Below are 15,210 nucleotides of genomic sequence, written 5' to 3' on the forward strand. Positions count from 1 at the left end.
TTCCTCATGCTGGCCCCGGCACCTCCTCTCCCCAGACCTTCACCTGATTCGCTCTATTCATCCCCAAGACACAGCCCACATGCTGCTGGAATGAATGCTGGAATGCATTAAATTTATGTCGGGTCTCAAATAACGTGCGGCTGAGTGACCAGTAACTGCCCTGTGCCCTGTGCTCTGCTCAGCTCTCAGTCGTGTGTGACGCTGTGGCCCTAGAGCTATAGCCTGCCAGGCCCCTCTGTCCACGGGATTTCCAGGCAAGACACTAGAGTGGCTTGCCACGCCCTCCTCCAGGGGATCTTCCCAACACGGGACTGAGCCAGAGTCTCCTGCATCTCCCGCATTGCAGGCGACTCTTTGCACATCTGAGCCACCAGATCCCTTAAGGCAGATCTCATCTCATGTGCGGTTGAATGAGCAGGTTATTACCCCATCCACCATAAAATGTCATATTGTAAAATTAAAACATAAATTGCTGTTACTTCTTTTTACTGATAAAGGTAGAGTTGACCTTCCAACTAGAAAACTGGACAAAATATGTGAAACAAGTTGTGGATCCTGGACATCAGGTGGCACAGAGATGAGGAAAACAGGTGAGATGAACCAGGACATCGCCCAGCCTTCCTCACGGAGGCAGCTTCTAGGCACCAGTGCATAAGGGCATTTACCAAAAATGGCCCAACTGTCTCACTGTGAGATGGAATAATATTTTGGGGATCCTGAGGAACCTAGAAATTTCCTGAGGAACCTAGAAATTTGTGGACCAGTGTCCAGAGAGGAGGGATGTGGGAAAAGAGAGGAGGGAGAGAGATGAGGGCAAAGAGGTGGGGGGAGGCGTCACTGTGAATCTTGGACTGAGTACTGATCTGTAAGTAAAGAGAGAAGACTCAATGAGTTTGGCCCTGGATCCTTTGGGGCCCTGGACCCTACTTGGATGACAAAACCACCTTATATCTTTAGCCTCATGAGAGACAGGTGACCCTACTTAGGTAACCTGGTTCTTGAAGCATCTTTTTACCTCTTGTCATATTCTTGCTTTAATTCAACTAAGCATTTTTTTAGAATGTCAAGTTTAGATGCTTAATAATTTAGCCAGGCACTCTTCATTCCTGACGCACGTGTGTGGTATTTATCTGTCTTCTGTTTGCTTGTTTGTTTTATTAGGGATTCAGGAATCTCACTGGAAAGAACTGTTTGCTCAGTGTCTGTCAGCCTCTTTGTCTAGTTTCTTGTGCAATTATTTGTGCTAGTGAAGTGAAGCCAGCATAAGATTTAAAGGGTCATTTCATAGCTTGTTCTTTTCTCTAGGATAGGGTTTACTTTATGCAAAGTCTGACTATATTATGGTAAGACTTGTTGCCATTGTCTTTGCTGACATACACCATTCTGAGGCCTGGGACGTGTGGCTGCAGACAGCTGGGAGGCTGCCTGACACAGGCTCTCAGGGCTGTGCTATCAATCCAGTAACAATGGCTGTGACTCAGTCAGATGAACCGAGAACAGTCTTCTTCAAATGTGCCTTTTTCACCTACAGAGATTTTCTCACCTGTTAAAATGAATTTTGTTAGTTCTTACCAAAACTGGGATCATTTTTAATGCACATCTGTTTGCTGAGCTGTTCTTTTTGTTTGTTTTTTTGTCTGTGCCAGGTCTTATTTTAGGTGTGTGGTATCTAGTTCCCTGACCAGGGATCGAACCTGGGCCTCCTGCAATGTGAGTGCAGAGTCCTACTCACTGAACCAACCCTCCACCTAAAATTAGCATCTTGAGTTGAAGTTATCATGCTGGCAGGACTCTCTGGCTGCAAATCACCTAGATTCTCTTCAACTCTTGTGCATTTTCAGGAATCCCTAGCTCCAGCATTCATTCTGGAAATTTACAGGGTTGTCTACAATGTGGAAACCAAAATCAGACACATTTCCTACCTCAAATTTCTTTCAGTTGATAGAGGAGCAGGTAAGCAAAAAAAAAAAAAAAAAAATCCTATGCCCTGTCTGTACTCCCACTAGCCTGGACCCCAGTACGTGAAACGAGGATCAGACCAAAACAGAGAACTGACGAGTTACCACTAGGGAAATAAAACTGCTACATTACTTGTATTTCCCCACCATTAAGATTTATTTTTGTTCTTTCATCCCCCTCTCCATTTCTAGGTCTGTTTATTAAGATGTTGAACCCCAGTGCACAGGTGCCAGCACCCAGTGTGCAGGACTCCAGGATGCCAGGGAGGAAGGCAGTGCTTACCTTCAGGTGGGTGTCCAGATTCTCCCTAAGTGATGATGGTGAGTACATCTGCCAAGACCATAAAACTACTATAACTATTAAACTCTGCATTTAAGTAGTTGTGCCAACAACTGGGCTTCTCAGGTGCTAAGTGATAAAGAATCTGCCTACCAATTGAGGAGATGAGGATTCAGTCCCTGGGTCAGAAAGATCCCTGGAGAAGGGAATAGCATCCACTCCAGTATCTTGCCTGGAAAATTCCATGGACAGAGGAGTCTGTTGGGCTACAGTCCACGGGGTCACAAAGAGTCAGACACCACTTAGCAACTCACACACGCCTATAAATTATGAAATGACAATGATTAGTATCCTGGCCACATCTCACAGACTGCCAGCAGTAAAATATACATCCCTTCCCGCCTGCTGTGCCCACCACTGTGCTTCCAGAAAGGCTGCTCCCGGAAGGTGCAGACAGGAATTCAGCCTGCAGAGGTGCAGAGGGACTCTCTGTGCAGTGGGCATGATTGTATCACAGACGCAGAGCAGTGACCCAAGCGGCTCCGCATTCCTGCTCCTGAGCAGAGGAGTGGGGAGATGCTCCTGCTTCGGGAGGGGTGACACTTTCTCTAGTTTCTTGAGCAGGTGAAAGAGCTCACTCTGCTGCCAAGATAACTGATTGTAAGAGTACATAAACACTTTTTCAATGTGTGTGAAATATGACTGATTGATGAATTGATTTTCTGTGTTTTTGTTGGCTGTTCAGTCCCTAGGTCATGTCTGACTCTTTACAACCTCCAGGAACTGCAGCACGCCAGGAGCTTTGTTCTCTCTTTCCTGACTTTTCTATCCCTTCGGGTTGCTCCAGAAATGCTGCTGCTTAAGTCAGTTCCAAGAGGACACCTTCCTGACAAGATAGTCCTTCTGAAGGGCCCTGTGGATCAGAGCAGCTCACTCTGTAAATATTGCAGGTGTTGTGTGTCCTTCCCTGTCCTTTACCATCTCCCCAGAGTTTGCTAAACTCAATTCCAATAAGTCAGTGATGCCATCCAGCCATCTTATCCTCTGTCACCTCCTTATCCTCTTGCCCTCAATCTTTCCCAGCATCAGAGTCTTCTGCAGTGAATCGGTTCTTCACATCAAAGTGGCCAAAATATTGGAACTTCAGCTTCAACATAAGTCCTTCCAATGAATATTCAGGGTTGATATCCTTTAGGATTAACTTGTTTGCTCTCCTTGCAGGTCCAAGGGACTCTCAAGAGTCTTCTCCAACAGCACAGCTAGAAAGCATCAGTTCTTTGGCACTCAGGCTTCTTAATGGTTCAACTTTCACATCCATACATGATTACTGGGGACCATAGCTCTGACTATATGGACCTTTGTGGGGTAAAGTAATGTCTCTGCTTTTTAATATGCTGTCTTAGTTTGGTCATAACTTTTCTTCCGAGGAGCAAGCATCTTTTTAATTTCATGGCTGCAGTCACCATTTGCAGTGATTTTTAAGCCCAAGATAATTAAATCTGTCACTGTTTCATTTTCCCCATCTATATGCCATAATGTGATGAGACCAGATGATGTAATCTTAGTTTTTTAATGTTGAGTTTTAATCCAGCTTTTTCAATCTCCTCTTTCACCTGCATCAAGAGCTTCTTTAGTTTCTTTTTCACTTTTTGCCATCAGAGTGGAATCATCTACATACCACTGAGATTGTTGATATTTCTCCTGGCAATCTTGATTCCAGATTATGAGTCATCCAGCCCTGCATTTCACATGATGTACTCCACATATAAGTTAAATAATCAGGGTGACAATATATAGCCTTGACGTACTCCTTTCCCAATTTTGAACCAGTCCATTGTTCCATGTCCAGCACTAACTGTTGCTTCTTGTCCTGTATACAGGTTTCTTGGGTATCCCCATCTCTTTAAGAATTTTCCACAGTTTATTGTGATCCACACAGTCAAAGGCTTTAATGTAGTCAATGAAGCAGAAGTGGATTTTTTAAATCCTGTTACTTTTTCTGTGATCCAGCAGAAATTGGATCTGCTCTGGTTCCTCTGCCTTTTCTAAACCCCAGCTTCTACAACAGAAATTCTTGGTTCATGTACTGCTGAAGCCTAGCTTGAAGGATTTTGAGCATAATCTTGCTAACATGTGAAATGATTGCAACTGTATGGTAATTTGAACATTGTTTGGGATTCATTTCGATGAGATGAGGTTACTAAGAAAGAGACTATCCTGTACCTAGTTTAAATACAAACAATACATACAACGCCTGCGACATTTACAGAGGGGGCTGCTCTCATCCGCAGGGCCATTGACAGAAAGAATATCTTCTCAGAAACTCTCCTCCTGGAACTTACTTAGGCAGCAGCATTTCTGGAGCAACCAGAAGTGATGGAAAAGTCAAGGAAAGAGAGAATAAATCTCCAGTCACTGAAGATAGAGTGTCTGCAGGGGAGACTCAGCAGGATACACAATCATGGCCTGAATTATAAAAACCAGAGACTAGCCTCCAGGTCGCACAGTCATCCACCAACAATGTGCCCTGGAATTTTCCTTAACACATTGTGAAATATTTAAGCAAATATAATCTGAATTGTCATTGAAGAGTTAATGTCACTTTAAGGGATTTATGCCATCTGGGGAAATGTGGATGGGCTGAAACCAGGCATTTCGGGAGAAAAGCGCTTAGGTTCCTCTTTACACTGTCCTGCCCCATATTTCTCCGTAGGGCAATCGAAGAATTCCAGTGTCCTTGGTTCTGAGTATCAGAGCTGGAAGTGCTTTGACAGTACCTCTGGAGAGAGAAACAACACCTCTTGCAGGGCTGCCCACAGCCAGAGCCGCATCTGCACTCTGGGTTTGTGCTCAGCTCCCCCGCAGCCCTGTGTCACTGTGTCACTCAGAGCACAGTAGTACACGGCCGAGTCTGATGTTTGCACTGCCTGTTTCTGCAGGTGGAAGGAGCTGTCACTCTTAACAAGAGTGGCCTGAAAACCTTCATGCTCTACCTTCTTGTCTGCTGTTAAGCCCTTCAGGAGGAGTTGAGGAGCTTTGTTGAGATGCTGGACATACCAGAAAAGATAGGGAGAAAAATCAGCCGTCTGGTAAGTGCAGTTCAGGGTCATGAGAGCCCCCTCTGAGACAGTCACTGGGCCTTCTGTCTGGTTCACTGAGTCACCATTGGTCCCTCCTACAAGAAAATCACTTTGTTATCATAGAAATGTACAGGAGAGGAGTTTTCAGTCAGAGAAGAAAAATAAAACTTATCCATAATTATAAGAAAGTAAAAAATCATTAACATTTAGAATAAAATGTTACTTACCTAATACTAAGATGATCAGAAGAACTGAGTGAGTGACAGGATGCATGTTCGCAAAAGAAAACGATCCTTGTTCCCTGAAATACATCAGTCTAACAAGTCTAGTCTCCATCTGGATGTTACAGAAGCTCCTCGCTCAGAAACTGAGAGCCCCTTTCTGTACTGCAGCAATATTCTGTCTTGGGGCTACAAAGCAGGCAAGTGAAACCAGAACCACATCTGAAGGAAGCCCCGCCCTCTGGTGGTGATCGTGAAAATTGCACCACAGTCCGGTCTGACCTATTCCTCCTGATAAGTTTGTGGGATTACATACAGTAGAATGGGACAGGACCCTAAGAAGAGAGTCCTAAATATAAGCGTGCTTGGGGAATATTCTATTATTACTTCCATAATTTTTTGCATGGTACAGGTTTTTCTAGCTTCGCAAGAAACCCCAGTTACAATTTCTAGATGGAATAGTCAGAGGTTTCTTCCTTGCATGTGTCTCAATTCCCATGGGTCAGAGAAGGATCCCTCTGTATGGAAAGTGCTCCCTCCTCTCCCCAAGTCATTTCTCTGAAGTAGTTATATTCATGTTGACTCTGTCAACATGCCATGGAGAAAATTTTATGAGGCAGGTGTCAAATAATGTATAGTTAAATGCTAAGGTTATTATCCTGATTTATCATGGAATGACAGATTTGTAAAACACAATAAAAGGAAAATACATGACTTCTTTCTCACTGATAACGGGAGAGTTGATCTCCCAATTGGAAAGCTATTTTTGGACCTTGAACATCAGGGAGCACAGGGATAAGGAAAACAGATGAGATGAGCACTAACATTGCCCAGCTTACTTGATGGAGGCAGCTTCCAGGCACCAGTGCATGAGGGATTTACCAAAAATAGTGCAGCTGTCTCATTGTGGGATTGAGACAGAATAGGAGAACAGAGATCCTGAAATACCTAAAAATTGTGGACCTCTGTACAGGAGAGGAGGAATGTTGACAAAAGAGAGAGAGAGTGATGCAAAGCAGGGGTTGGGGGTGCAGAGTGGAGGGGAGTTGGGCCATCCTTGGATGACAGCAACCTTATACCTTTAGCCTCATGAGGGACAGGTGGCCTTACTTAGACCCTTGGTTCTTGAAACACAATCACTATTGTTTTACTTCTTGTCACATAGTTGTTTTAACTCAACTAAGTATTTTTTAGAATGGCAAGTTTAGATGCTTACTATGTTAGCCAGGCACTCTTCATTCCAGAGGCATGTCTACGTGTTGTTCGTCTGTTTTCTGTTTATTTGTTTTATTAAGGACTCAGGAATCTCTATGGAAAGAACTGTTTGCTCAGTGTCTGTCAGCCCATTTGTCTGGTTTCCTGTGCAATTATTTGTGCCAGTGAAGTGAACCCAGCAGAAGATTTAATGTGGTCATTTCATAGCTTATTTTCTCTAGGGTTGGGTTTACCTTATGCAAAGTAAGACTGTATTATGGTAAGAAGTCAAAGCATTGCTCTTTGCTGACATACACCATTCTAAGGCATGGGAACACTGCAGCTGCAGAGAGCTGGGAGGTTGCCTTACTCGGGCTTTCGGGGCAGTGCTGTCAACCCAGGATCAATGCTGTGACCTTAGTTGAATTATTTCCAATTTGTTTATTTTTCTTTTTATTTCCAGTACTCTAGGAGAAAAGGATCGTGCTGTGATGTATGTCAAAGAGTGTACTGCCTATGTTTTCCTTGAAGAGTTTTATGGATTCTGGCCTTCATTTAAGTCATTAATCCATTTTAAGTTTATCTTGTGTATGGTGCTGGGAAAGGATCTAGTGTCATCCTTTTACTTGTAGCTTTCCAATTATCTTCCAATTAAAAATAAATGTTTCTAAATGGCAATGACCAAGTCAGTTGAACACAAGAGCAATGATCTTCAAATGATACTTATTTATGGACATAGAATTTCTCAACAGTGAAAATTACCTGTTTTTCTAAAATTAGGGTATTTTTTAAATGTGCGGCTGTTTGCTGAGTTGTTCTCTTTTGTTTTTGCTTTTGGCTGCGCTGGGTCTTAATTTCGGCTTCTGAGATCCAGTTCCCTGACCAAGGATCAAACCCAGGCCCCTGGCATTGTGAGCGCAGAGTCCTAGCCCCTGGACCAAAGTTCTCCCTACAATTAGGGTCTTGAGTCAAGTTACCAAGCTGGCAGGATTCTGGCTCAGCAGATCACTGAGGTTCTCTTAAACTGTTGTGCATGTTCAGGAACCCCTGGGCTCCAGCATTCATTCTGGAAACTTAGAGAGTTGTCCACAACATGGAAACCAAAACAGACATGATTCCTGTCTCAAACTGCTCTCAGTTGACTGAGGAGCAGGTAAAAAAAAAAAAAAAAAAAAATCCTCAGCCCTGTCTTTGGTCCCACTAGCCTGGACCCAGAGATGTGGAATGAAGGATCAGACCGGAAGTAGAGAGCTGACTAGTTACCACCAGGGAATAAAACCTGCTTGGATACTTTCCTTTTGCTGTTCAGATTTCGTTTTGTTTTTTCATCTCCCTCTCCCTTCCTAGGCCCTGTTGATCAAGATGTTGAAGCCCCAGTGCTCACGGGTCCAACACCCAGTGTGCAAGACTCTAGGTTGTTTGGAGTAAACCTGTGTTTGCCTTCAGGTGGGTGTTCAGACATCCCCCCTGTTAAATCAGGATGGGGACTACATCCTCCAGGAATATTAAGACCATTATAACTATTAACTTCTCCCTTTTTATAGTTGTGCCTATACATTTTTAAATGACAATGATTCAGTGTTTATGCCACATCTCCTAGACTGCCCAGAAATAAAACATATCTCTTTTCTGCTTCTGTGTCCCCCAGTGTCCTTAGAGAAAGTCTGGTCCCCAAGTTGCAGACAGCAGTTCAGCCTGCAGAGATGCGCAGGGTAAACTCTGTGTAATGGGCCCAGTTGTAGCAGAGATGCAGAGTGCTGACCCAAGGGGCTCCACATTCCTGCTCATGAGCAGAGGAGTGGGGAGAGGTTCCTGCCTTGGGAGGGGCTGACACTTTCTCCTAGTTTCTTGGAGCAGGTGAGAAACTCAGTCCACTCCAAGGGTAGTCTGCCTTCAAACTGGGTACAGGATGAGAATATCCTCTTTGCCAGTTATCGCATCATCTCAGGGAAAATGAATTCATCAATCGATCAAGTTTCAGGTTATATTGAAAAAGTGTTATATACTCTTAAAACAATAACAGGAAAAAAAAATCTCTCCTTAACTTACACAGAGATTTTGTATCTCACAAGTTATCCAATAGCGGTATTTTTTTTTTAGGTGAAAAATGCCATTACCTCATTATCTTTTCTCCTGACATGTGGAGCTTTGCTGAATGTTCATTAACTGTGTGCAAGGCTGAAAGCAAATCAGTTTGAAGGCTGCAGTGAAGAGTGATCATGTCTTAGAGCATTTTTCCATTGATCTATTAACAAATATGGGAAAATGCACCTTCAGTTATATAGTCGGGGGAATTAAAGTGGCCCTGCTTGGCCCTGAGAAGGGCACTTTTATGTTGAGCATAAGTCACCTGCTCTTCTCTGTCAGGACCGGGGGCTTGTCTGGAGGGGCTGCTGAGATGGAAACATTGACCACACGGCTACCAAACCCTGTAGGTGACATTCCTAGCAGCGCCAGCACGGCCCTGGCTTTTCACTGAGCTTTGGTTCCTTTCTTGAAAAATAAGGGGAAACTTTGTCTTATAAAAAATAAAATGACATGAATGAAAATCTGATGTAGCTACTGGAAAAAACTCTGCCTTTTATATTAATAATGGTCATCAGTGAGTGATCCCTGCTGTATCAAGATGCTGTAATATTTACCTGTGCTTAATATTTTATTTCTATAAAACACACAGGCAGGTGTGTTTATATATAATTTAATTTTATAATGATTTTAAACAGATAGAGATATATAGATGATTTTGATTCTTAAGTCCATAAAGTAGGTTCTATTATTGCCATTTTACATATTAAGAAACTGATGCACAGAGAGGCTAAGGAGTACGTCGAAAATGATGCTGTGATGCAGATGACAGGGTTTGAATCCAGCTAATTTCAATTCATCCTTTTATTAAGGATGATATCAAATGTATACCAAAGTGTTCAGGACGAAAGAACAAAGTCTGGGCCTGTCCTCCCCTCCTGCCTGCATGCATGTCCCTTTTCCTCCGCCCTCTCCCTCCAGCGATGCAGAACAGCTCCTGATGTGTTAAAAGCAGGTGGCTTCCCTTGTCACTCTACTCTCTTCCTGCGCCCGTGGCTTCTTATTCCACTGTGAAGCAATGTGAGCAGCGCCTTGATAACTTCTACAATATCTAATAGTCCTTTCTTAGGTCAGGGAGGGTGTTAGGAACTCAAAAAGGATAGTGAACTAAGTGGTCCTGTGAGGTGAGTAAAATTTTGGAAAGGACTTCCCTGGTGGCTCAGACGGAAACAATATCTGTCTGCAATACAGGAGACCTAGGTTCAGTCGCTGGGTTGGGATGATCCTCTGAAGGAAAAAATGGCAACCCACTCGAGTCATCCTGCCTGGGAAGGCCATGGACAGAGGAGCCTGGCACCCTACAGTCCATAGGGTCGCAAAAGACTTGCACACGACTGCGTGACTCACACTAACTCAACAGCAGCCTCATAACTAACCTTCACACTTGACAGATGAGGAAGCAGAAAGTCAGAGCGAACGACTTGCTTAAAGTCACACAGTCTGCGCTTTAATGTCCTTTCTGCCTACTCTCCAGTACTGGATACTACTACAGCCCCCTGGAACATGAGCTCCATTAAAGCAGACATCACATCTGTCTTGCCAACTAATGTTTCCCCAATAGTGACCAGAAAACTAAGAATTAATGAATAAACTATACTGAAATTTCTCACACTGGGATCCATGCTGTGATGATAAAAATCACAGGAAAAACAACCAGATATATTTCCATGAGATGTTAATTCAGATTTGTTTGCTTTGTGGATCAGCTTCTATATTATGACTAATAAATTAAAATTTTATTTTTGGGCTTTTCAAGTTGTAAATGGTAAATCTGCATAGATTTGAAACATAAAATGAGTCTATATTAAAGGCATTATGCAGTCAAACATGACTTTTGACCTCTACCAAAGGCAATGGCACCCCACTCTAGTACTCTTGCCTGGCAAATCCCATGGGTGGAGGAGCCTGGCAGGCTGCAGTCCATGGGGTGGCTAGGAGTTGGACACGACTGAGCGACTTCACTTTCACTTTTCACTTTCATGCATTGGAGAGGGAAATGGCAACCCACTCCAGTGTTCTTGCCTGGAGGGATTCTGGGGAGCCTGGTGGGCTGCCGTCTCTGGGGTCAGACAGAGTCAGACACGATTGAAGCGACTTAGCAGCAGCAGCAGCAGCCAGAGGATGTTGTGCTCTTAGATATTCTTATAGAGTAGCTAGAAATCCAGTTTTCAATGTGATGTCTATTTTTAAATAATTGCCATAACTGCTGGCTTCATATACACAGTCCAAGGTTTCAGCCTCCTTCTCCACCACAGAAATTGCAGACTGGACTTGAGTTACCTTCTGGGTCATGCTGGATCCTGCAGGAAAGAGCCTTTACTTACACCCATGATGGTATAGGGGATGAAGTGCTTAGGACCTAATACCCCAATTTCATTGCCCCTTATCCCTGCCTTTCAAGATGCATCAGGTAACAATGCTCTGCCCACCCCCCTCCACAACCTTGGCACTGAGAGAGGGCATGAGTCCTGTGTGTGGCCACCCTCACCAAGACAGACAGAGGCTCTGCCCGCCCTTGGCGCACTGGCAACCAGCATATGGGCAGCTCCTCCCTGCAGTGACGCGTCCTCTGCTCCATTTCAGATCCAGATCTGAGTTCTGCACCCTGTGCTCAGGAGGTCCAGGCAGAGCTCCTGGGCTATGAGACGCTTCTGCCCCACGCAGGAAACTGAGTCAGCAGCTGGAGGGTAGTGTGTCTGTGTTGTGTCACACGCTTCCTTTCTAGGAGTGAAATGCTAAACTTCTGCACATTGGTTTGTCAAATTAGAACACTCTCAGACTAGAAATAAACAGTGGTAAAACGGAATCATGTTCAGTTCGTTCTCCTTTGGATCAGAGAATCAAAAGGAACAATGGGGTTTCCACTCTAACAGAAAGGCAGAATTTTTCACTGCAATCTTTGTCTCTGCCTCCTATGGAATCTAGTAAAAGTTACCTGCGAAATATTTTGTTGTCTATGAACAATTTCATATCTGGCCTCTGCATCACAAAATCTGTCAAGCGTGTGCCATGTTAAATAGCAGCAGGGGGAGAAATACATGTGTATGTAATCACAGTTTACATGTGTGTATTTGTGCAAACAAAAGTAAATTCAGAAAATTTTAGTCAGTGCCTAAATATAAGAACTCCTGTTAAAACTCAATACATGTATTTCTGAATCACCCGCAACTCTTCCAAACCACACCCATTAATTGTGGTGCAAATTAGGATAGGGTAAACCCTAAAAATACACAAATCCAGAGCCAAAGCATTATAAAAAGCAATAGAAATGCTGTTAGAAATGCCAGCAGAGTTCAATCTCCATTGACCTCTGTTGCTTGCATCATAGTCTTAAAACTCTTTGACATCTTAAACATTGGGAGCTGTGTCTCACTGCTCTAGACATGGGTCCATGAAAACATGTAAGACCAAGCTCATCAAAACTTTAAATGTTATTGTTCTTCATAAGGGCTTTGCCTGGTGGCTCAGCTGGTAAAGAATCCCCTGCAATGTGGAAGACCTGGGTTTGATCCCTAGGTTCGGAAGGTCCCCTGGAGAAGGGAATGACTACCCACTCCAGTATTCTAACCTGGAGAATTCTTGATAAACCAATTTGCTTAATGCCAGAGATGAAGATGGACCAGCATTCTTTTTACCCTCCCTCTCAGCTTTATCAAGTAGCTTTCACTTGAAAACTCTCGAAATTCTTGAAGCCGCTAAAGCAAACACTAGATTTTAGGCTTTTTTATCTAGAGAAAATTGCCTTCGAAAGTTTCTGCTTTCGCACAAATTACTAATGTGCTTAGAAAAATCAATGAAACTTCCTCATCACACCTGTATTTGTTGCTGTTTAGTCACTAAGTTGTGCCCGACTCTTTGCAACCCCATGAACTGTTACCCACCAGGCTCCTCTGTCCATGGGATTTCCAAGACCAGAATACTGGGGTGGGTTTCTGTATCCTTCTCCAGGGGATCTGCTCAACCCAGGGGCTGAACTCATCCTGAAGAAGATCTTCTGCGCTGGCAGGCGGATTCTGTACCACTGAGCCCCCGGGGAAGCCCAGGCCCATATTTACTAATTGTCTAAAAAAAAGAATTTGCTTTAATAAGATACACACTGTAGCAGAACAGAAAATTCCGTGTCTTGCAGTCCCAATGAGGAAACATATTTGCCACATGAAGGTTTTTTTTTTTTTTTAATATAGCCCTCATTGCCATGGTAAAGACCTGCAATGTATGTCCCCTTTCATATGGCTACTGAGGCTCAGCTATGAGCCCTGGAATAAGCAGGTTATTCAGTCACAGAGAATCTGAGCAACTTTATGTTCAAAGACATAAATGATGATGACTGCAATTTTTTGACTTCAGTGTTCAGGAATATATATATAGACTCCTGTGGTTGCCCATTGAGTAAAGTACAGTTTTGATTATTGCATTAACTAATTTTTTATCAAATGAAAACTTCAAAAATTGTAAAATACTAAGAATGCAATGGTATTTAACAAAAAAAAAACAGATTTCATGATGGTTCTATCAAGTAGTTTTTAAGAATATTTGTCATGCATCAGAATGATTGAGTTCCTACCCAAGCTCTGCTCCCTAACTGGTTATGTAACCTTGATTAAGTTACTAAACATCTCTACAGCTCAACTTTAAGATTTTTAAAATGGAAGTTTCCTAGTATCCACCTGAAGAGGTGGAGAGGGATTTAAAATGCTTAGCCATTGCCCATAAACCTGCCAATGTCACATAGTGGGGACAAACAGAGCTCAGTGAGTGAATAAAGTGATTTGTGAAAGAAACATTATTTTAAGACACATGTGGTGTCTTAAAGCAATACAATCCTGAAGCAGGAGACTCGGTCATGTCTACTGTATTCTCAACACTTATTCATATGACTGACACATATAAGCAGGTGCTCAAAAAGTTTTCCTGAATGAATGCAGGTATAACTTGGAATGATTATATTTCATGTAAGCATGAAATCATAATTTTAAAGAGCATTTTCTCTTGTACTTACTCATTGTACATACCAAGGAAATGTTGGTACCAAATAAAGCAAAATGAAATGAAACAAATATGAAAACACAAAAAGTCGAACCTCTAACTGAACGTACATTCTCTTAGAGCAATAGAGCTCCTGCACATGAGTGCTCATGCAAGCATTATTTATAAGAGCTAAAAGTGGAAATAACCAAAATGTTTCCAAAACAATTCACTCTTCAAGTGAAGAATGGAATAAGGAGAATAGGTGCTATCGCAGAGCAGCCTATTAAGTGACCATAAGGCGTAGTGGAGAGTTGATATGGAGACACGCCATGGAGAGACTCCACGAGGTGAAAGAAGACAGGTACAAACAGTCATATGTGAGCCGATTCTATCTCTAGGAAATGCCCAGAACCGTCAAATCCACAGAGACAGAGAACAGAGAAGTGGATGCCCGTTTCTGGAGAAACAGGGAATGAGAGTGACTGCTAATGGGCACCAAGTTTCTTCCTGAGGTGGTGTTCTGGAATCAGATAGTACTGATGACTGCACAACTCTGTGAACATGCAAACCACTCGATTGTACAGTTAAAAGCGTGAAGGTGATGATATGTGAGTCATCTTTATAAAGCTGTTATTTAAAAAGTGATAGAGCTGAAAATACTCATATTAATTACAGATCAAGTGCTGGGACAGAAAGTCCTGGGGGGTTCTAATCTGCCAATATCAGGGCAAGTAAGATGGTTATAATGCTTTCATCTTAAAGAGGAGGGTTAAATTTATTGAAGAGGGTTTACCCATAAAGCAAAATTCAGCTCGTATTTCAGGATCCCTTAGTGTCCTGGGGCCCAAGAAACTAGATTCTGCAATTTCATTTTCTTTTTCTTAAGAAGAGGCTCTGAAATCAGAGAAGACTCAGGCTCTGTAAAACCTTCATCTGTACCTGTCAGTCCCACAGAATCATACAAGAGGATAAAGGACCGGTGAGGTTCAGAGACCTCCAGAATGCCAGGACGAGTTTCTCTCAGTGAGTTTTATTCATTGCAAGTTACAGTGAGAGCCACACATTTCTCTGTTTTCTGCTCCTCTGCTGTGGGAACATTGTGAATATGTCAAAATTTAGAATCCCGGTCAACCAAAGTCCATGTGCCCTCTTTTCACTAATGGACTGAGTGTTTGCTTTGGTCACTGAATTTGACACATTTCAAAAGGATCAGAGGCCTCAATACAGCGATAAAGATAATATGTCAGGTTCCGTGGTCATGCTTATGTCCAGAATTTCTCACAGCACAGATCCTCAAGACCAGAATCGGGATCATGACCAGCATTCTGTAAAGAGCTGCCATGATGACAAGATGCGGGTGGAGCTGTGTCACCAACATATAAGCAAGACACCTCATGCACAAAAGGTTCACTGACTAGACTCAT

General features: G+C 42.9%; 1 gene segment (V, D, J or C); it reads right to left on the bottom strand.

The window, feature by feature from the left end:
- Positions 1-5,015: 5,015 nt before the first annotated feature.
- Positions 5,016-5,688, bottom strand: LOC108635336 (the record flags this gene model as incomplete). The annotated part of the segment is given in 2 exon segments: positions 5,016-5,413; positions 5,546-5,688. Coding segments are annotated over 2 exon segments (507 nt in total), but the record flags the coding sequence as incomplete, so codon positions are not given.
- Positions 5,689-15,210: the final 9,522 nt, after the last annotated feature.

This window comes from Capra hircus, unplaced genomic scaffold (genome assembly GCF_001704415.2).
Source record: "Capra hircus breed San Clemente unplaced genomic scaffold, ASM170441v1, whole genome shotgun sequence".
Lineage (NCBI taxonomy): Eukaryota > Metazoa > Chordata > Mammalia > Artiodactyla > Bovidae > Capra > Capra hircus.